Source organism: Podarcis melisellensis, assembly GCF_964234715.1.
Source record: "Podarcis melisellensis genome assembly, chromosome: 17".
NCBI lineage: Eukaryota > Metazoa > Chordata > Lepidosauria > Squamata > Lacertidae > Podarcis > Podarcis melisellensis.
Window position 1 is genome coordinate 41541888 of NC_138534.1, and position 23222 is coordinate 41565109.

General features: G+C 45.4%; 1 protein-coding gene across 1 annotated transcript in view; it reads right to left on the minus strand.

Moving 5' to 3' along the window:
* CHD1L (chromodomain helicase DNA binding protein 1 like) overlaps positions 1-23152 on the minus strand; it is a 28558-nt gene extending 5406 nt beyond the window's left edge. Inside the window, exons 1-17 of the mRNA XM_081893980.1 lie at positions 22842-23152; positions 21472-21584; positions 21257-21360; positions 20370-20484; positions 19752-19783; positions 18108-18189; positions 17558-17720; positions 17011-17166; positions 15586-15678; positions 11627-11723; positions 11055-11128; positions 7772-7882; positions 6074-6188; positions 5549-5702; positions 4611-4785; positions 2608-2753; positions 1810-1973 (exon numbers count right to left, since the gene is read on the minus strand). Of these exons, the coding sequence (XP_081750106.1) occupies positions 1810-1973; positions 2608-2753; positions 4611-4785; positions 5549-5702; positions 6074-6188; positions 7772-7882; positions 11055-11128; positions 11627-11723; positions 15586-15678; positions 17011-17166; positions 17558-17720; positions 18108-18189; positions 19752-19783; positions 20370-20484; positions 21257-21360; positions 21472-21584; positions 22842-22938 (1991 nt within the window). The 5' untranslated portion in view covers positions 22939-23152. The remainder of the gene's footprint in view (positions 1-1809; positions 1974-2607; positions 2754-4610; positions 4786-5548; positions 5703-6073; positions 6189-7771; positions 7883-11054; positions 11129-11626; positions 11724-15585; positions 15679-17010; positions 17167-17557; positions 17721-18107; positions 18190-19751; positions 19784-20369; positions 20485-21256; positions 21361-21471; positions 21585-22841) is intronic.
* Positions 23153-23222: the final 70 nt, after the last annotated feature.

Consider the following 23222-nt stretch of genomic DNA (forward strand, 5'->3'; position numbering starts at 1 on the left):
GTAGGTGTTTTGGTTTGTGAAGCAGAACATGTTTCACTTCCTGTTGAGTGTGTTCTATTTGTAAATTGAGTCCCCCGCTGCTATGGGAAAGCACGCCTTGGTTTAAGAATGCTTTGGTTTAGGAACCGACTTCCAGAATGGATTAAGTTCATAAACCAAGGTTACCATGGGATGGGAGAGGGCTCTTGTGCTCATCTTCTGCTCGCTGGTTTCCCATATACATCTGGTTGGCCACTGTGAGAACAGGATGCTGGAAACAAGTAATAAATGTTGGAAATGTAAAGAAAAGGAAGGAACTTTTTATCATATGTGATGGGAATGGAAAAAAGTGAAAAACATCTGGGAAATGACATATAATGAGATGAAAAAATGTTGAAATATACATTTATTAAAAAAAACCAGAAGCATTTTTACTTGGCATTGTAGGGGATGATATTAATAGACAGGATTGTAAGTTGTTTTTATATGCAATGGCGGCAGCAAGAATATTATTGGCACAAAAATGGAAGCAAGAAGAATTACCGACGAAAGAAGAATGGCAAATAAAATTAATGGACCATGAAGAATTAGATAAATTAACAGGAAGGATTCAAAACCTGTGGGATCAGAGATTCTTAGAAGACTGGAATAAATATTTGAAAAGCAACTGTAATAAACAGATTACGTTAGTAGGATTGCAGGAAGTTCTGTAAGGAGGGCTATTTGAAACATTGCAAGAAAGACAATTAAAAGTAATAGAGAAATTAAGAAATGCAGGACAAGTGATAGAGAACGGAAAATCTTCAGAAGTTGTTGACGGAAGTCTAAAATATTGTATAAGATAAGAAGTTATGTTAAATGATTGTTGGAAATGATATGTTTAAAAAACCCAATAAAAATGTGTGTGTGTGTGTGTATATATATATATATAGAGAGAGAGAGAGAGCAGGATGCTGGACTAGACGGGCCACTAGGTTCTTATGAGGCCTGGGTCCTGCTGGCAGTCTTCTCGGAGTCAGGCTATTTGAGAAGGCAGTCCAAAGTGACACAACTGAAGGCTAAACATTTTCACGCGTCAACAGATACCGCAAGTTGAAAATAACATTGAACTGGGAACCGGCAAACTTTTATCAGTAAGTCTTAAAATTTGAACAGAAGTGCCAGAGCGTTTTTGACATTTGTCAGGAAATATCACAGCCAAATGCCTTCAGTAAATATTCAGAATGTCATTCTTATTTCCATCATGTTACAATGCTGAAAAGAAAACAACCTAGACCAATTGAAATTTTTCAACACACATATGCTTTTTTCTGGCTCCTCAAAGCAACTTGTCTCAAAGTTAAGCCACATTCTGAGTAACAGCAAAGAGGTTAGAAAGAAATACTATTTTCTGGCTTCACAAAACGGAAGGGAAAATGGCAGATAGTGTTAAAGAAAGAAAAATTGTGCAGCTCCACAGCAGTCAATGGATCAACCCGTTTTAGAGTTGAAACTCATTCAGATGCTTTTTCTGTATTTTTCACAACCTAAGACGTCATAGCCTATGGATACACCTACGAAAATAATATAAATATCAATTATGTTTTACAGCTGAAATAAATCTTCCTCATTACACACAGTCTGTATCTGCACTGGCTTTGAATTTGCTTTTTCTATGAGATCTGTCCCCCCACCCCCGCACCTAAATTGTTAAATTGCTTTGAGATTATTTATAGGAAGCAATTCATACATGGAATTGAATAAAAAATAAAACTGCAGTAGCAAGTAGTACTGTGAAGCATCTTGACAGTGCTGCTGCTGTGAGATCACTGCCAACAGAGACAACCTTACTTCTTCTGGTGCTCAGCTTCCGCCTTCTTCTGCTTCTTCTCTTCCCTGAGCCTCGCCCTCTCTGCTGCTGCCTCCTGCCGCTTCCTCTGCTGAGCCGCCAGTTCTTCTGGGCTCAATTTACGTCGCTTCTTGCTGGGTTCCGGCTGAATGCCCGTGACAAGAACCTGGAAAAGGAAAAGATATTCATGGGCTGCAACAGCTTTTTTCCATCTCAAGCTACTTTCATGTCCTCCTGCATCCACCATATGAAGGCACCCTTTAGTCAGTTTTCCAGGGACTCTCGACCAGCGTGACCAAGCCGGTTTCAGTGCCCCGATTGGTCCTGAAGCCAGACTGAAATATGAATTCAGATAATCGGTGGCACTGTGGTCTAAATCACTGAGCCTCTTGGGCTTGCCGACTGGAAGGTTGGCGGTTCGAATCCCCGCAATTGAGTGAGCTCCCGTTGCTCTGTCCCAGCTCCTGCCAACCTAGCAGTTCGAAAGCATGCCAGTGCAAGTAGATAAATAGGTACTACTGTGGCGGGAAGGTGAACGGAGTTTCCATGCGCTCTGGTTTCTGTCGTGGTGTTCCATTATGCCAGAAGCGGCTTAGTCATGCTGCCCACATGACCTGAAAAGCTGTCTGTGGACAAGCGCTGGCTCCCTCAGCCTGAAAGTGAGATGAGCGCTTCAACCCCATAGTTGCCTTTGACTGGACTTAACTGTCCAGGGGCCCTTTACCTTTTTTTTTACCTTCTCCTCCAAGCATGCCTGAAGCTTGATTGCCACCCACCCAAAGTGTTCACAGTGTCCTTACATTTGCTTTATTTCGGAGAGCTCTTCCTTCCTGACCTCCATCTTCAAGAAGACATTTCTGAAGACCCAGCAGAAGATCGAAGGCCTTCTGGTCTTCGTGGCTAGGTTCCTTTGAGTAGTCTTTGCCTTCATATAGGTACATGTGGCCTTAAAACAGCAAGCATCTCAAAATGAGCCACCAACATCACAGCAGGTTTTTTTGTTTTAAGACAAGGTTGAACATCGCAATGCTCTTTTTAAAAAGTTGCCTCCTTTGTTTAGTGTGCTCTGACAGTTCCAACAATACAGTCATACCTCGAGTTGAATGTGTTTCAGGTTGAGTGTGTTCGACTTGCGCTCTGCGGCAACCTGGAAGTAACGGAGTGCGTTACTTCCGGGTTTCACCGCTCACGCAGATGCTCAAAATGACCTCGTGTGCATGCGCGGAAGTGGCGAAATGCGACCTGCACATGCGCAGACAAGCCGTTGCGTCTTACGTTCCGTTCGGGATGCGAACAGGGCTCCGGAATAGATCCCATTCGCATCCCGAGGTACCACTGTACCTACTATTAGACTACCTGGCTATAGAATTCCCACCCATGCCCTTAAAAGAAAGTGTGGATTAGCAACAACATAAATGATCGATTTATAAAAAATTGCATTAGAGGAACTTAAGTGAACGGTTTTGGATAAAATACAAAATCAAATTACAAAGTAACTGTCGTTCTGTTCAATAGTTCCACTCAGAAAGGAAACTGCTGTGAAATTCTGGACAAAAGAGTCAATGAGTTAAGTCTACGGTGGTTGTTTCCTGCAGTAGGGATATTTTAGCTGATGTTTCATCAACTTCCCTATCACACAAAGGTCCGATAAAAAATAGGATATCTTCTATTTTACCAATTAATAAATCCAAGGAATTCTAATTAAGCAAATGAAGACTAGGACTCCGATACCCAGCATCTCCTCTAAACCTTATTTTTCAATTAACTATGGTTGCCTATTCTCACATCTGCCTAGTTTGCATTGGGATGTCATAGGCACAGGCCATATCCCAGCATCACCACTAAAGGTGAGTAAAGCTGAACTTGCCTTTCACCCTCTAGCTTCAGACACTCTTCTCCCAACCTAGCTCAAATACTAGAAGAGACACAGCTGGGATATGAAGGAGCTTCAAGCTACAGAGCTGCACTGTATCACTTTCACACCCATGCACATCTTTTACTGCAAAAAGTAGACTCACAAACCCTATTTTATATGTGAATGGGCTGATCTGTTATCAGCAAATATGGCTGCTCCCATCAGATCTGTCTCCTGTAAAAACACTTTGGCTATTGGATGCAACACAACTTCAGAGAAGCAAACTTCAAAGGATGAATACTGACGCAAGGCCAGCTTTCTTGGATCAGAGCAAACGTCATTCTAATCTAGCATCCCATTTCCAAGAATGGCCAGACAGATGTCTCCAAGGAAACTCAGAAGCAAGGCATGGAGGTAACAGCCCTCTCTTGCACTTGTACGCCCCATCTGCGCCAGAAGTCTACTGCCTTTCGATTTGAAAGCCCCATTCAGCTACATCTTGGCAGCTCTATTCTCTATTAATTGTCTCTAACCCTCTCATCAAAGCCAAGGCAGAACAACCCACACTTAATTTACTCCAGTTCTGCTTCCAAACCAACTTCTGAACGGAAACAAGGTTCTAAGGGGATGTATTTTAATATTCTTTTGGAAGCCGCCCAGAGTGGCTGGGGAAGCCCAGCCAGATGGGCGGGGTATAAATAATAAATTATTATTTTTATTATTATAGAGTCTGAAGTTTTGGAAAGGAAAGTTTACAGTGAAAGCAGTGAGGAGCAGAACTATCTTTCTTAAGCAGAGGCCAAGGGTTGGCTGTTTGGAAAAAATGAGAAGGGTGAACGAGTAGGGCTAGGGTTTAGAAACAAATACCAGTTTTCAAACTGAGGCCAATTCTGACCCCTACAGCTCTAAAAGAAACCCAATATATTTGTGTTGGAGTCATCAACATACTTTCTGCATTTTGCTCTTCATTTTCTACATTTCCCTCTGCGGTAGACAGGACAGTTTCCATCAGCCATAATCCTTCTCTTGTCTCCCCAAGGATACTTCCCAGGTCCACATCACAGATGGTGCTTCCACCCAACGAGAACAGTTTGTCCAAGCCAAATTTCAGGACTTCGCTCAGCTTTCAAAAAACGAAAAGAAAAATGGAGGCTAAAAGGCTTCACTATCACCTTCTCTAACGCTTCCAGAGTGCTGCTCCTATCGGTATATTAGGAAGATATAGGAGCTTGGACATGCGTGAAGAAGATCCTATTGATCAAATTCCCATTATACTTGTGTATGAACTGCTTTGAGAGCCAACACAACAGAAGCCTTTTTCATAGCGATAAAGCAATCATCATGAAAGAAGCTGCAGATTCAGACATAAAGCTGAGGATTGCATCACCTTTGCCTTGCTGTTTTGCTTTGAGTTCAAAGATGAAATCCTACAACAGCAAAGGAAGGCATTTTAAATAAAACAACTGTGCTTTATTGTGTCATAAGGCTTTGTTGGTCTGGAAGTGAAAATAAAGTGAGGATAAGGGAGGGGAGAATTTCCTGGGAATTTACTTCTTATAGATTCTAGTTTTCTAGGCGTTTGGGCTAAACTTCAGAATTTCACAGAAAAACTGAATTCCAGCCTGCATTAGCCTCACAAAGGAAAGTTTATGATTTCGGTAAGCTGCTAATGATACAACATGATTTGAGCCTTTCCATAAATTTAAAAAACAACAGCACAAAACCACAGCTTTCCTCTCCAGCCTGAAATTGTTCTGGATTCCCCAATCCAACACAAACAGTGCTAAATCCCTTTGTTGCATTCCACAACTTTTTAATAAAAGTAGGGCTGGCTTTGCTCAGCAGTTTAGATTGCTATTCAGAGACACATTAGGCCCCTCTTTTACCTGGATATCTGCTTCCACCTGTGATTTCTGCACTCCAAGTGCAAACTGGCCCCCTTCGATAATGGTGCTGGTTAGCTGGAGCTTTGATGCCGCTCGCCGGTAGATTATTTCTTCCACAGTGTCTCTCCCAATCAAACGAATAATTTTTACAGGCCTTGCAGAACACAGGGGTGGGGGTGGGGTGGGGAAAGCATTTAAAGATGATGGCTCACATTAGATCACAACCAAGGTGATAATTAAGGAGAACAAAAAAACACAAGAAATTTCAGGAACAGCAATGTTCACAAATCATTCACAAAGCTTTCCAGGAGGCAGGGTGTGTATGTGAGCTGATGCCTTTTGTGCTGGAGTAGCAACCTGTAGCGTCACAGATCTGGAGGAGTCTTTGTATGTGTTTATGGGGGTATGGTCAGGGACTTGGATGCAGTTTTACTGGGAAGCGCTGCATCAATGCAACGCAGCAGGATGGGTGGAGCATATCCTTAGGGAGAGAAGAAGCAAAGCACATAAAAGATTTGTCCTCACTTGTTCTGGCCGATTCTGTGGGCTCTTGCTGCTGCTTGAAGGTCATTTTGTGGGTTAAAGTCACTGTCAACAAAAACAACTGTGTCTGCTGCCGTAAGATTCATGCCAACCCCACCTTGGGAAATAAAGGAGGGTGACATTGGGGTTTTCAGAACGGAAATAGCATTGCGTGGCGAGTTCCCGCCCCCCGCCAGGATAAATAAAGACACGAGACACCAAATTTAAAGTTAATTGGGTGAATTAGGCCACAACTTTATTGAATTCAGGAATGAGAGGCATTGGCTTAGGCATTGGTCCTAACGACTATCCGGCTCCAGCCCATTTGCTGGAGACACGGGGAAGGGTTAACCTTAAATCGGGGGAGTCTCCTGCCAAGGCACGTCGACTAGGAGCTCCCCCGGGTCACCGCTCTGGGGCGTGCCTTTGGCCCACACCTCCATAGGCTTCGGACAGGGCCACGCCCCCCGGGGTCCTTTAACGGACCACCCTTCGCTCGCTGGGGGCACGTGATGGCGTTCCTCCCCCCCCACATCCTCTTAACCCCTTCGGCGAAAAGAGGGCGAGCCCCCTCCGTGCCGGCTCTAAATAGGGCAAACCACGCCCCCCCAAACAGCCAGTGAATGGCTGGCTGGGGGGGCTGGCCCGGCCGGGATTCCCCTGCTCTCGCGGGGGCTGGGACCAGCCCCCGCTCATGTGGGGTGGGCGTGAAGCCCGCAACCCCACCTCCTGGGCAGGCCGGAAGTGGCTTTGCAAATGAAATACACGTTTTCCCTCTTTACAGCCCCAAAGCAAATGGTGACTAGAGAGAGAAACTGTTAGTTGATTTGACTGACTGCATGGAACAGTATTTTGATAAAACTGTATACTGAGAAGTGCTTTTTTTCTGGGGGTACGCATACCATTTAACATTTTGTGAATCTAAGTTTGACCTCATTGAGGGGCAGTATTTCAATATGAGAAGGAAAATGAGAGTACCCCTACACATTTTTTTTAAAGAGAAAAGGCACAGATATTAAGTATATCTGCATAAACCATGTAACCCAAAGGGAAGGTAAACAATTTTTAAAAATAAGCATATTGTTACATAGAATTACATTAAAATACCATTTCAAAAGCCTTCTGACCCAATGGACCCTCTCATCCATACTGCATATAAATGTAGCTGACCCATCTTTGGAGTCATGGATGTGTTCCTCTCATGCGTAGCTTACACCTCAGTTTTTGTTCAACTTCTCAAAACCTGTGAGGTAGATTCACCAGAGAGAACACCCAGAATCATCCAGTGAGCTTCACAGTTGAGCTGGGACTTGAATCTGAATTTCTCTGGTCCACTATACCATACCGAGAAAACCAGGGTAAAATTGAATTTTACTGTATTTCACCTCGCTAGTCTTTGTTGAGCTGAAATACTTGCTTTAAGAGCTAGAGACTGCATTTTTTTAAAAAAATGAAATTAAGTGTTTGAGTAGGAAGGAAACATCAGGTGCATTGAGGACTGGCTCTGACAACAGGCGTAATGCTAAAGTCTAGCACAGAACCAGTACAACTGGACTTGAATTTACATAAAAATTTCTGCTTGACCTTCAGGCTATTTGGATAAGCCAAGTTGCACTCAGTTCAAGGCGTTTTGTGTGCATCTCTATTCGCCATCTGGGAAGGCGGCAAAGGGATCCTGCGTTTTTGTAACGTTTGCCTTACCTGCCCTTGTGCTCAGGAGGAAGACAAAAATGGGTTGCTGGCCAAAATTCTTAATGGCAAGGTGCCTCTCTTCACCTCGGACAGATCCATCCAGGCGCTCGTAGCTGTAACCTTTTCGGTTAAAAGAAGTCATTCAAAAAACGTCTGTCCTTGTGGCCCTTTAGAATCTTTATCCTGCACTGTCCCCTATCCACATCTCAATTTTCTTTCTCCACAGTCTTCTCTTTGCTGTCCCCTTTTACTCTCCCCTTCCTGTTCCTTTCTAATTATGTCATTTCCCTTTACAGTATTGTACTAGTTTTTCAAGTTACACCGACACATCTTAGGCCCCATCTGTGTTATACATTTTAAGTGGTACCATACCACTTTAAACAGGCTTCCCCTAAAGAATGCTGGGGACTGTAGTGTAGAGCTTGGGTGTAACCTTTGACGCCTCCCTTTCCAAGGAGGCGCAGGTTGCAGCCACAGCAAAGGTGGCATTTTCCCATCTCCGCCGTATTAAGCAGTTGGTCCCTTACCTTTCTCACCCTGATCTGGCCACAGTGATCCATGCGATGGTCACTCCAGGCTTGATTATTGTAACTCGCTCTACACGGGGCTGCCCTTGAAGCTGACCCAGAAACTCTAGCAGGTGCAGAATGCCGCGGCAAGGTTCCTTACGGGGTCCTTGTTGTGGGATCACATTCATCCTGTGCTTTACCAACTGCACTGCCTCCCGGTGGAGTACAGGGTCAGGTTTAAGGTGCTGGTTTTGATCTTTAAAGCCCTATGCAGCCTAGGACCCATGTACCTATGGGACAGCCTCTCCTGGTATGCCCCGCGGACCTTAAGGTCCACAAATGTAATGAAGATGGTTTACAGGTGGTACATGACACCAGCAAAATTGGCAAAAATGTATAAAACCTGTAACAAATGCTGGAGGTGTAAGGAGAAGGAGGGTACGTTCATACATATGTGGTGGGACTGTAAAAAAGTAAGGGGGTTCTGGGAAGCTATATACAACGAACTAAAGAAAATACTAAAATACAGTTTTGCTAAAAAACCAGAAACCTTCCTTCTAGGTATAACAAGAACGGATATAAGTAGGAGAGATCTTAAACTGTTTCAATATGCTACTGTCGCAGCAAGGACACTGCTAGCACAAAGGTGGAAACAAGAAACGGTTCCGACTTTAGAGGAATGGAGGTCAAAACTAATAGATTACGCAGAGTTAGACAAATTAACGGGGAAAATTAGATACAAAAAGGACCAGAATTTTATTGAGGACTGGGGGAAATTTACAGAGTATTTGGAAAGTATATGTGAGGATAGTACAACGCTAGCGTGTTTTAAAGAGGCTTTGTGAAAGTAGAAGGAGTATTGTCAAAAGGCAAGCAAAGATAGAAACATAATACTTAATGGCAATATAAAATTAAGGAATGTGAAGAGAGGATTGGAAATACGAAAGATTGTCAGAAAGGTTGGGGGAGGTCCAAGTAAGGCTAAATATGTGATATATAAATGGATTTGTTTATTGCTTTTTATGGAAAACTTTAAAAAAAATTTATACATACATAAAGCCCTATGCAGCCTAGGACCCATGTACCTATGGGACAGCCTCTCCTGGTATGCCCCGCGGACCTTAAGGTCCACAAATGTCAATACTTTGGAGGTCCCAAGTCGCTAGGTGGTTAGATTAGTCTTTAGGGCCAGGGCCTTTTCAGTACTGGCCCCGACTTGGTGGAAGGCTCTGTCACAAGAGACTAGGGCCCTGCGGGACTTGACATCTTTCCGCAGGGCCTGCAAGACGGAGCTCTTCCGCCTGGCCTTTGGTTTGGACTCAGTCTGACCCTTATGTTTCCCTCCCCTTATGGTTTTGATCTATGGGCTACTATTAAAATGAGGCTGCATTTTAAATTGCATTTTAACCTGTATTTTAAATTGGGGTTGTTGTTTTTTTGTAATTTTACTGGTGTTAGCTGCCCTGAGCCCGGCTCTGGACGGGGAGGGCGGGGTATAAATAAAATTCTATTATTATTATTATTATTATTATTATTATTATTATTATTATTATTTAAGGATCCGGAATCATCCCCAGACTGCATACCGGCTCCTTCAAGAGGGATGCAACTCCATCCAAGAGAGGCAATTGGCCTATTTCTTGGACCCAAGAAATGCCACTCACCCACAGCACTTCCCTTTCACCAGGATTCAAGCTCAGCTTATTTTCCCTCATCCATCCCAGCACAGTAACCAAGGCACTGGGCCAGGTCTGCATGGCTTCTCCTAACAGATATTATGGAGAAATCGCGTATTGATGGCACCTTGCCCCTGATCCCCTAATGACCACTTCCAGAGGCTTAATATAGATGATGATAATAAATAAGAATAAGAATAAGAATATTATTTATACCCCACCCATCTGGCTGGGTTTCCCCAGCCACTCTGGGCAGCTTCCAACAAAAGATTAAAAATACATTAAAACACCAGTCATTAAAAACTTCCCTAAACTTCCCATTAAACAGAATCTGAGACTGCTTCTGCTAGCTGTTAGAGAGGTTGTAGAGCAGCAGGGGTTGTACGCTAACAACATCCCTACTTAGTTTATTGGTCCAACACCCTAGAACCTCGACACAATCTCTTGGCAAGAGAGAGAGAGATTTTTTATGGATAGTGACCTTTCCTCATCACCCCATTAACCTAGAATGGTGATGCACAGCACCTGGCTGGACACAGCTGAGTTAGCAGTGTTTCTTAGCCCAAGTCTTGGTTGTAAACCCAAAGTTGGCCTCTCACCCACTATCAACTAGTGGATGATAGATGTTCTGTTCTCAGTTTAATAACACCATTAGTAGACCAGCTGATCCTGAAATAAAGCAGGCGAAATAAGAGGGGACAAGAGCTTTTGATATATAAAATGGCTGAATTGTGGAACGGATTTCACTGCACATGGCAGATCTACTCCTAAACCAGTGAGGGGCTTTTAGAAGCCAAGGGAGGGGTACAGATGCCAATCAAAGTCAACTCCTTCTCCCAAATTCCTATCCTGTTCACCAGGAGGTAGCAGCCTGGTCAGCGTTCATGACGCATTAACCTCAGAACCTCCTATGGAAGGAAAATGCTTAAGTTGCAAGCTATGACAGGAAGGAAACATGTTGTGACTCCTTTGCTACTCAAGGCACTGAGACAGATCCTGGACCGAGACCCAGGTGTATTCATAGACCACTAGTCGAGACCTTTTCTTTGCGGCCCTTCTCCGTACCCAGAATCAGGATCAGACACATCAAGAAACAGGGGCATTTACCTCTGTAATCCATGTAGTCTTGCAGGATATCCAGCATCTGTGTCATTTGAGAAAACAGCAAAACACGATGACCACTGGAATGAGAAAGGAAGGGAAGGCTCTGACTTCAGCTCAGCTTTCTGTGTAGTGTAACAAAGCTTGCCTCAACTAAGGAAGATTTAGACTGCAACCCAATGTGCTCTGATTTGCGAATAGGTTAACAAATAGAGGGGTGGGGTTGCCATTGTGGAAATGAAGGAAGAGTCCAACCTCATTGCTCAATTTGCAATTGCAGAGGTGACACCAGAAGGCCGCACTTGAGCCACACAAAATCCAAACACTGTAATTTGTTTCAAAGCAGGTTTTAAAAACCCGCTTGAAGATTTGCAACACTGAGGCTGTACACACCTCCTAGGTGAAGGAATTCCACAATTCTGGAGGCCACCACCAAATGGCCCCTGTCTCTCATGCCTGCCAACTGAAATGACTTTATAGGCAGGCTGTCAACACCTGTGAAGAGTTGTGCAGGTAAAGGTGGTCCTTTACTCTGCTGATTTATGTAAAGTAATAAAGTTCAGTAGTGCAACACATACCCTAGATATAAGAAAGACAGAAGTTTATCCAACAAGCTCAGCTTCCCACTGGCTTCAATGAGATGATCCCCAATGATAAAAGGTTCTGGTTCAACACCTGAAATGGAAGGACATTTTAGCAAGAAACTTCTCTGTTAACACTGCAGACTATAGACTACTAACCACAAAAGGATTGCATCTGAGTATGTACTTCAAGGCAGAGCAAATAAATGTCTTTGCTGTTCCCAAACACTCTTAAATATACTTTCAGAGGGAAATCGAAGTCTTTTCCTGATCAAGCCCTTTGCAGCAGGACCGTCAGAATAGCGTAATCTTGGCACACAGAAGCATCTCAGTTCCCTACAACCCAGTAAGGAGAGGTAAAAACTGCACTTGCCCCATCACTAGGCAGCATAAATAGGCTTTGCATCTGCTGATGTGAAGCATGCAAAAAATAGCTTTTCGCTACAAAGAGCTAGCAAAGAAAACTATAGTACATTTTAAAAATCACTGAAATACACTATATTAAAGCCAGCAGCAGAATCCCCAGGTAAACACACATGATAGAGATAGTTTCTTGGCTAGGCAATCTAGCAAGGAAGATGGGAGTTCTGTAAATCACAGCAACTCCCTCTTAGGAGTTGGCAAATGCAAATTCTGGTTCCATCACTCCATAACAAGGATGTGCTGGAAACTTACAAGTTGCAAGTTGTATATATTACAGACGAAAGTCCTAGGGTGAGAAGCAGCCCTTAAGTTGCATGCTGGATCTGCATCAATGGGCAAACCTTCTCAGTTGTGCAGAACAGACAGCAAACCAACTGAAAAGGAGATGCTTGAAACATACACCTCTTGGGAAAAATAAGTTAAGGCAAACAGTAAGGCTAGATAAAATGGGACGCGGGCGGCGCTGTGGTCTAAACCAGTGTTTCCCAACCGGTGTTCCGCGGCACACTGGTGTGCCATGAGACCTTGCCTGGTGTGCCGTGGGAAGAGCGAGAGAAGGCGCCTGCGCGGAAAGAGGAGCGAGCAGTGCGCCTGCACGCCGCGGCGCCCGAGATCGCTTCTCCCCACCGCCCCTTGCTTCAAAAGAGGTCCGGGGACAGCGGGGAAGCGCTGCCCCCGGACCTCTTTTGAAGCAAGGCTTTGCGGGGAGAAGCGATCTCCCCGCAGCCCCTTGCTTCAAAAGAGGTCCGGGGGCAGCGGGAAGCGCAACACTTCTTCCCCGCTGCCCCCGGACCTCTTTTGAAGCAAGGGGCTGCGGGGAGATCGCTTCTCCCGGTGCTCCGAAGCGGGGCGGGGGGGGCGGGAACACCTGCCCCAGCCGCCCCGCTTCGGAACGCTGCTCCGAAGCGGGGCGGGGGGGCGGGAACACCTCCCCCCGCCGCCAGGCATCGGAACGATGCCCCGATGCCGGGCGGTGGGGCGGGAACCTCTCCCCCCGCCGCCCGGCATCGGAACGATGCCCCGATGCCGGGCGGTGGGGCGGGAACCTCTCCCCCCGCCGCCCGGCATCGGAACGATGCCCCGATGCCGGGCGGTGGGGCGGGAACCTCTCCCCCCGCCGCCCGGCATCGGAACGATGCCCCGATGCCGGGCGGTGGGGCGGGAACCTCTCCCCCCGCCGCCCGGCATCGGAACGATGCCCCGATGCCGGGCGGTGGGGCGGGAACCTCTCCCCCCGCCGCCCGGCATCGGAACGATGCCCCGATGCCGGGCGGTGGGGCGGGAACCTCTCCCCCCGCCGCCCGGCATCGGAACGATGCCCCGATGCCGGGCGGTGGGGCGGGAACCTCGCACCCTGCCGCCGGGCATCGGAACGAGGTCCTGGAGCTCTTCTGAAGGCAGGCGGGGGCAAAAGTCTTTGCTCCCCCGCCTGCCTTCCCGGGACAGCGGAGACTTCTCCGCTGCCCCGGGCGATCTTAAAATGCTGGCGGGCGGGAGCGAAGCGTTCGCTGCCGACCCCCAGCATTTTAAAATCTCCTCGGGGCAGCGGAGACTTCGCTCCCGCCCGCCAGCATTTTAAAATCGCCCCGGGACAGCAGGGGCTTTTAAAATGCTGGCGGTCGGCAGCAAAGCCCTCCTGTCCCCGGAGCTTGCGGGGCGGGAGGTGGGAAGAAGGGCTTTTCTTCCCACCGCCAGCCTTCAGAACAGCCTTCTGAAGGCTGGCAGTGGGAAGAAAAGCCCTTGTCCCCGTCCCCCCCAGCCTTCAGAAGAGGTCGGGGGACAGACTGTCCCCGGACCTGGTCTGAAGGCGGTTTCCCTAGGAACGCATTAATTGATTTTCAATGCATTCCTATGGGAAACCGTGCATTGCAAGACGAAAAACTCGCAAGACGAAGAGACTTGCGGAACGAATTAATTTCGTCTTGCGAGGCACCACTGTACTTTTTATATAGTCAATATAGGCACAGAGTTAATTTTTTTAACATTTTCTAATGGTGGTGTGCCTCGAGATTTTTTTCATGAAAGAAGTGTGCCTTTGCCCAAAAAAGGTTGGGAAACACTGGTCTAAACCACTGAGCCTAGGGCTTGCCGATTGGAAGGTCGGTAGTTCAAATCCCCGCGACAGGGTGAGCTCCCGTTGCTCAGTCCCAGCTCCTGCCAACCTAGCAGTTTGAAAGCATGTCAAAGTGCAAGTAGATAAATAGGTACTGATCCGTCGGGAAGGTAAACAGCATTTCCATGCGCTGCTCTGGTTTCACCAGAAGTGGCTTAGTCATTCTGGCCACATGACCTGGAAAAACTGTCTGCGGACAAACGTTGGCTCCCTCGGCCTGTAAAGTGAGATGAGCGCCACAACCCGAGTCGTTCACGACTGGACTTAACTGTCAGGGGTCCTTCACCTTTACCTTAAAGGCTAGATAAATGGTGTCTACACTGACCTGTTTAATGTTATTTCCCCTTAGTAGAAATGTATTAGATATGTCGTTCTAAAATGTCACAGGGCATACTTGATAATTAAAATGTTTTTACCTTAGTTTTTTCATCTAAAGTAAATAATACCCAGTCACATCATTCTCTGAAACACTGTTTCTTTCCCTGCTGGTCGCTCTGCTCCACCCTTTTGTGTCACATTTTAATTCTTCCTCCCTCCCTCTACTTCCTTTTGTTATCTGCCCCTCAAATACAATTGGAAGGGGGTTGGCATTTGAATGCAGTAAAAAAAATGCCACATAGGGACATATGAGTTTTTCACCGATATGGCAGCATAAAACAATTAAAAATTCAGCTATTAAAAAAACAAGGTAATAATGTATTATGAACGTAAGAGGTAGGAAGTCTTGTGTCCATCTATGTCATGGGTTGGCAAACTAAGGACTGCGGGCCAGATCAGGCCTTCTGGATCTGGCCCACAGATGGTCCGGGAACCGTCACGTGGATCGCCAGCATGTCTGTTTTCTTTCCCTCTCCCTCATGAGGCGGTGCCGCCTCCCTCCCTCCTCCTAGCCTCTCCCTGCCCTGCCTAGAGGAGGAAGGGGGCTGGGCTTTGTTGGTGCCAGCAGCAGCAGCAGCGCTTGAGTGGCTGCCATTTTAAGCAGCCCCTCTCTGGAGCCCTTTTGCACGCCGCTCATTGTCCCGCCGCCACTGCCAGTCCCTACCACTCGCAAGACACAGGTAAGCAGCCACTGGGGCTCGTGGTGCTCTTGCATCATTCCCCCCCCCCAAATATATTCTGGCGCCCCACAAGGTCTGAGGGACAGTGGACCAGCACCCTGCTGAAAACGTTTGCTGGCCCCAATCTATGTTATCAAAAGCATTCCTAATCCCTTCCTTAACATTAAAAAGCAGGAGCAGAGATCTGCCCTTTGTTCATCTCTGAGGTTTCTTCCCTTTTAAGTCCCAGATCGGCACCTCCCCGCTTTTTCATTCCAATGGGCAAGTGAGCCATGACGAGATCTGCTTAGCCTCCGAGAGGTGGCGGCCATGCCTGCCTCAACAGCAGCACCGGCAACGATGGTCCTGGGCAGCCTTCTTACCATTGAACAGATACGGATGAGCTACACATTTCCGGAGTTGAACTAACACATTCTGGAGCTTTGCTTTCTTCCCTGATTCATTTTCAAATGCATCTAAAATATAGAACAAAGTGTGTGTGTTTTTAAAAAATAAATAAAAATGTTGTATTCAGTCAGTCAAAGCAGTGATTAACTAGCGAGTTTATTTTCAAAAGTTTGAATACTGCCGTTCCACAAATTCAATATTTAAATCACTTAGGTGCTCGCTGAGAGTGGAATACCGTACTTTTCTGTCTATAAGATGCCCCCATATATAAGACGCCCTCTATTTTGGGGGGCTCAAATTTTTAAAAATGAGCAATTTTTTGGGTGGCGGCGGGGGCGGGGGAATGCCGAACCAAAGATCACTCACCCAACTGGCAAACACTAACCATCGCAAGCAATGTAAGCCAAACTGCCAAAGCGGCAGCCAATCCAAAGCATCCGCTAATAACCTGTCCATTTGACAAAGCAGCCACCAATCCAAAGCAGCCTTTTACGCATCCACAAATAACCCACCCGACTGACAAAGCAGCAGCCAATCCAAAACAGCCCTTGCAGCAGACACCATTTACTCACCCAATCGCTAGATCCTGCTCGCGGAGGCAACCAATCGCCCGTCCCCTCCTCTGCACTACCCATGTATAAGATGCCCCCCCATTTTTTACTTTATTTTGGAGTAAAAAACCCTCGTCTAATACACGGAAAAGTATGAAAAAACATTGCATGGTTACGTTCGCTGTTTGTAATGTTTAACAAAAATAGTAAACACAGTAGTGAAATGGCAACAGAGGGCTCTTCTATACTTTTGCCTGTCCTGCCACTTTCCCCAGGAAAAATCTGCTCTTTATATAATAAATAATAATAATAATAATAATAATAATAATAATAATAATAATAATAATTTATTATTTATACTCCGCCCATCTGGCTGGGCTTCCCCAGCCACTCTGGGAGGCTTCCAAAAAAATATTAAAATACAGTAGCTTCAAACATTAAAAGCTTCCCTAAACAGGGCTGCCTTCAGATGTCTTTTAAAAGTCTGGTGGTAGTTGTTCTCTTTGACATATGGTGGGAGGGTGTTCCACAGGGCGGGTGCCAGTACCGAGAAGGCCCTCTGCCTGGTTCCCTGTAACTTGGTTTTACTGCTGAACTGGAGCAAATGTCAGTTGGGTTCTCTGCAGACTGCTATGATTCAGCAGGTTTTCCCAGAGAAAGTGGCAGGCAAAGGGAAAACTGCTCAGATTCGTCCCTAGAAATCACAGGAAAAGCACTCAGACCCAAGCTTTTTAGGCATAGGACAAGCAGAAGTGTGGATGGACCCCCAAAGTCTCTGCCTCCCAGGCGCCCGTAAAACCACCACACTCACTTCATTCCGATTCCAAAGTCTTCCCCTTGCCCAATTACCTAGGTCTTTCATCAAAACAGCCTTGTAAAACTTTCTCTGCAAGGCTGACATCCCGTGGTAGAGAACCACCTCCTCTTTCTTGGGGAGTTCGGCTGCCACATCAGCCTTCACTCTTCTGAGCAAGAAGGGCTGCAAGAGACTGTGCAGTTCTTTGGCTATACGGGAGAGAAACACAGATATAGCCCTAGATTTTAAATATGAAGTGGGGGCAGGGTTTCTAAGTCCATAAAGCTGAATGCTACGTGACATATTTGAGTACCACAGGCATCTATTGCCTGACACTCATAATTTTACCATGTGACTCAACTCGCCTTCCCACACATATACACTCAACTCAGTACATATTTTAATTTTTTATTTCTTAAAAAACAAAGAGAAGAAGCTTTCTCCTCCTCCATAGCATACCATGGAAATCTTGGCTGTAAAGCCAAAGGACTTTTTGCCTAAATGCAGACTCTACATAATCCCATTTAAAGAAAACCTTCATCTCAGTTGCCAACATTCTGCAGGTAATAGCCGACATCCAGTTATCACATTTGTACTTGCCTACTTTGCTTTCCTTTTCAATTCCATGATAATAGTGAACAAATTCTTCCACCAGCTCCTTGGGGAATGTAGCTGGTTCAATGAAAGCAAGCAGGGCATATAACTCTTGGAGGCTGTTCTGAATGGGAGTGCCCGTCAGCAGGAGGTTGAAGTCCGTTGTAAACTGAAAGAGATCCAGAATATGTACAGTTCAGGTACGACTGGAATAAGGTAGGGAGGTAAGGCAGCGTCATGATTTGGTTCCCCCTGCGACTGCTTTACATCTCAAATTTCTTGCTCAGGTTGAACAGAGAATTTGCTAGCGACGACAGCCGCACAGATGTCATTAGCCCAGAGATGGAAAGAAGATAAAGTCCCTACCAGAGAAGAATGGCAAATTAAACTGTTGGACTATGGGAGTCTGTATGAGCCCGAGGAAAAGCCAATCCACCTAACAAAACAAAAGCTCACTGTAGAAGATCCTTTATCTATCTGAGCTCAAGTCAGAAGGCTGTGACAAAACATATGTGCTTTCCTTCTTTACAAAGATCAGGACTGTAGTTTTCTTTACCTCAGAGAGTACTTTATGAAGTAGTGAGTCCTGATTCTTCAGTCTGTGAGCTTCGTCCACAACAAGGCAAGCCCAGCTGAAACTGAACACGGGGAAGAAAAGTTAGAGGAACCACAACCACCGGGGGGCAACCAGAAGCAAGAGATTTCTCCTCTTTCCTTACTCACAAGCTGCTTGGTTATATTACATACTATGGTTCCTTTCTTCTTCCGCCCAGATTTCCGCACACAAACTTACACAAAAAAGAACTCCATTATTGCATCAACTGATTTTTTAAAATCCATATGCCAATGCTTGCAGGCACAGAAAGCTGTCAGCACTTAGTCTGATTAAGATATGAACTCTTTCAAGAGCACTTTGAACAGAGTTTTAAAAGCCTACACAGAGCAGAAGGTTAAACCAGAAAGGGCAGTAGCGACTCAAAATTGATTTCCTTTGGCTGAAGGGAAACATTGAGATTATCCTCACAAGAGTGCTATTGTGCTATCTTGTGAAAAACAACCATTAGCCGAAACCTGCCATTTACAAGGGCATATGTACTTAATTATTAAATTTTTAAACATTAGAATATTTTGAAACCTAAAAGTGCCATTTATTTTCTGATGTGCTACATCTGCTGAAATTTAAAAAACAACAACAAACAAACTCATCTTACTGCTTCCAGAACATCTGTTTCTCTTTGCACTCAAAATATTAGCTGCTGTTATTAGTCTTCTATTTGAATGTTATTAGTCTTCTATTTGAATATTATTAGCCTTCTATTTGAAAAATTACAGCAAAATTCTGCTTAACTGATTAGGAAAACAGCTCATTAGTCACAGTCACATGGAGGCTTAATTAAAAAAATGACACCCCCCAATAAATACATTTTCTCTCTATGAGAAAAAAGGCTTTTAGGCATCACCTCCATTTCAGCATCAATCTATATGTAAGGTTTAGACTAATTAAATCCTGACAGAGTAGACAGTTTACATCAGAATGCAAATTTGGTGGGGGAGCAAAAGAATTGCTCTTTCTGTCTTTTCTGTTTCTGCTGCTGTTGCCAACATGTTCCCAAACTCTGCTTCCAGTAAGAACTGCTACTGGTTTTCCTTCCCTGGCTGAATCAAATAAGTACCACACAAAAAGGTGCTGTTCTTTGGAAGCACAAGCCTCATGAATCTTAAAAATATAGAAAAGTTTCACACAGACTTAGGCAGTTATTTAACTTGCCCAGCAATCCCACAATCTGGGCCCATGAGTTTTACACAAGATTAATTTGTAAAGAAATTGTGGGCTTGGACAGGAGAGAGTTAATGAAGTATGAATAACTTTGAATGTTTCCTAATAGCCAGTAGGCCAAGTCACACCTTGCCTATACTGAAAGAGTCAGGCTATTCAAGTGATGTGCTTCCTTGGGAATTAAATGGTAGACAATTTTTTTCCTGATGAAGGAATGTTCTGAAAGGGGACTCCTCTGCCCCCTTGATAAGAATGAGATGGGCAATTTTCTGTGGAGAGAAACCACAGTTTGAGACAAAGAAAGCATCAGAGACAAACCTTTAACCCCAGCCGCTAAAAGCTAGTGCAAGGAGAAATGTGACCAATCTCTGAACCCCATACGTAATGGGGAAGTTATTTTGCCCTCGGTAGAAATGTTCTCACCGTTTCAGAAATGCTGTGTCTCTAAGGCACACCTGCAATCAAGCATAAGAAAGGTGTTGGTCACTTAACTGCTGCAGAACTGTAATAATGGAGGCTCAGAAAGATATTGTAGCTGGAGAAGAAACAAATGAATTAAAGAGTGGATCCTGCTCTCCCTCACCCCTTGCTAGAACTTCCAGACAGAAGTGTGCTGTTTCATTTTTGCATCTCATGCCCAACCGCAGCATCTATATGATGCTGCCTAGCGCTGGAAGATATCTGATTCTCAACTTTGTGATACATCAACAGCTTAACATTGCGATATACTGATATATCACAAATGTCTAAAATAAGGATGGAGCTATGTAGAGGCACTGGCTGGCTTCCCAGTCTCCTCACATTGTGATTTTGATCGAAGACAAGAGTGTAGTATCCACTGGGGACAAAGTTCAGTGCTCTGGCAGATCAATATTTAATCTACATGAGGAGCTACCCCAAAGAAAGACAAATGCAATACCATAGAGAATTTAGAGGTGGAAGAGGTACGACGTAGAGGTGGTGGCCTGATGCATACCTCCAAAATATTAACAGAAAAACAGGTGCTTTGTATGTTCTGTACCCCTAGACGATGCTAAGTACCTCGTAAGTAGTCAGCAGAATGCGGAAATCATGATTTGATTTGAAGTCCTGCTGTAGCTCAGTTCTTTCTTCCTTGTTTCCTGAATACGTCACGAGGGAAAGACTTGGAGAAAATCTGTTATAATAATAGTAATAATAATAATAATAATAACATTGAGGAAATACATAGATTACAGTGCTCTAATCAGAATCTATTAACATATGAAGCTGATTTATCTAGCCCAACAGCCTTCAGTCTCAGATGGGGTCTTCTCTATGCACAATGTGGTCTTTGTCCTAATTAACAGAAGGCCTGAACATGGCATCTGTTATATATCTTGTGGGCTACTGTGAATGGTAAAGGCGCCCAGTGTTCACATTTGAGGGCAGCTGCACATATCAGGATCAAGGGAGATGGTGGAAAGGTAGGAGCGGGTTAAATAAACAAACAACATTTTATTCTACTGCTTCCCAGTGCATAGAGCTGTCATAGGCAAGTTGCCCTTTTAAAAAATTACTATTTCAATTTGATGATGGAAAAAATGAGAAATACAACCGTTTATTTGCTACATGGTTGATGTATGGACTTTCTGCAGGCACTCACCATAGGACTTACAGGATTTTTCAATGAAGTTTAACATTGGTAGGCCTCATGGCTTTGAGAAGCAGGGGCATGCAGTGAATTTTTCATAGGGGACCAGTTAGGGCCAGAGGCGCCAGCTTGCAAGGGTGATGTGGAGGCCGACATCATGCAGGTCAGCAACTGTGCATCCCTCCGTAAGATGGGCAAAAGTTTCCCAGGTTTTAAGAAGGAGGCTCCAGGCTTTAATATTCTAATTTAGGGGGCTAGCCTAGTCCACTGACAGTGTGCCACTGCTGAGAAGATTATGAACATTTACAAAGTTTACCTTTCTAGTTCCTGCTTCCAGTTGTTTAACACAGACAGAGGGCAAAGGATCAAAAACGGACTTTTATTAAGCTTCCCACTTAAGACAACAAGCAGAGAAATAGCCTGGAATACATGGGGGGGGGGGGAGAGATACATGGCGTCATTCATAGAAATGCAGTGCTTATAACCGCTCTTTTCCTACAATGACTAAACGGGAAGGATAGAATGAGAAACCTGGCAAGTCTTCCCAAGACCCATTTCATCACCCAGGATGCAGCCATGCCAGGTTTCATAGCAGTGTGTCAGCCACTTTACTCCTTCCATCTGATAGGGGCGTAGATGAATGCCTGAAAAGAGAGAACATGGCATAATACTGGTAAGGTTAACCCAGAGATCTGGGTACTGGGAGAATGGATAGATTGTGCATCTTGGAGAAATAAATTATCTTGGCATATCTATTATGCCTCAAGCTTAAATGTGGTTTATGGGGCGTCAACTTGAATAAAATGTTGGGGAGGGGCAAGTAAGGCAAGCCCCGCCCCGCATAATCAATCACAAGACATGGCACACACATACCATTTGAATGGCACTGCCCATCAACTTGGGGAGGGGTAAATATTTTATTCGGTTAGCTAAAGGGACCTCAGCCCCTGGGAGTGGGCTCCAAAGATCGTGAGGTGCACTGCACTATAAAAAGACAAAACAATACTCCCCCCTCTAGACATATGCAATCTTGCCAGAGCTGGCAAACATTTGAAGCACTTAAGTGCAGCATCCCGCAGAATCATAGAATTGTAGAGTTTGAAGGGACCCCCCCAGGTCATCCAGCCCAATCCCTGTGACGCAGACTTCTCAACACATGCCCCCCCCTCTTGAAAGCATATTGGGCCCTGCTTAGTTTTGCAAACATGCTAGGAGGTTTCATGCCGCACCCCTAGGAGCCACGAAATTTGCTCACTTAGGGTAGTGGTTTTCAAGCAGTGTGCCATGGGGCCTTGAATGATGGTTAGAGGCTGTGGGCAACATTGGCCTCTGTCCCTCTTTGCTTCCTTCCCTCCCTCCTCTGATGCCTTCTCCTGTCTCTCCCTCCCTTGCATCTGTTTATTGAAGCAGCCCTGGCTAAAAGCCCTGCTGGTGAATAGGGCCTCTCTTTGGGGTGGGGGCGTGGGTCAGCTCAGAGACCGGGGCAGCAGCAGCAGCGGCTGCCCAGAGGACACCCAGGAGAGGAAAGGAGGCTAAGGGAGCACTCCCCAAGGAAGGGTGCTTGAAAAAGGGTGAGAGGCTGTCAGCTCTGCAGGCAAAGGGTGACATAACTTTAAAAAATAAATAAATAAAGATTTCAATTTTTTTATTTATACTTTTCAAGTTTAGACATTTCACTGATTTTATACATTTCGTTAATTTTACAAACATTTTGACATTTCAAAACTTCCTTCCTCCTCTTTCTGCGGTTATTTAAATTTAATTTTAATATCTTCTGCATACCCAAATTGAGGGGTGGGGTGGTGACATAACTGGACTCCTGAGCCGTAATCATAAAGGTTGAAAAGCTCTGACTCAGGGGAAACTTGGTGCAGAGCAGCCAAGCCCACGATCCCACTCACCTGCCAGCCCCCATTGCCTCAAGTGCTGCTCTTCCACGCCTGGTCCCCCTCGGCTCTCTGCGCGCTTAGCAGAGACACTTTGGAAGAAGCGAGACATCGCGGACCGCGGCTGGTGGCGGCTGCACGCTTGCAACAAAACCTCAAGCAGAGCACAAGTCTCCGCCTCCCCTTCTCCGCACGAGCCCCGGGACCCAGCTTGTTTGCAAAGCGGCTCCCGGAAGGAAAGCAAGAGAGGGGCTCGCGCCTATTGGCTCGTCGGAAGGAAACCCGCTTTGCGATTGGCTGCTGCTGCTGCATCCGCAACATAACCCAGGAACTGCATCTTGCAACGCAGGAGGCGAAAGTGCGGGCTCTGGGTTAAAGGTCCTCATGGATCCTCCA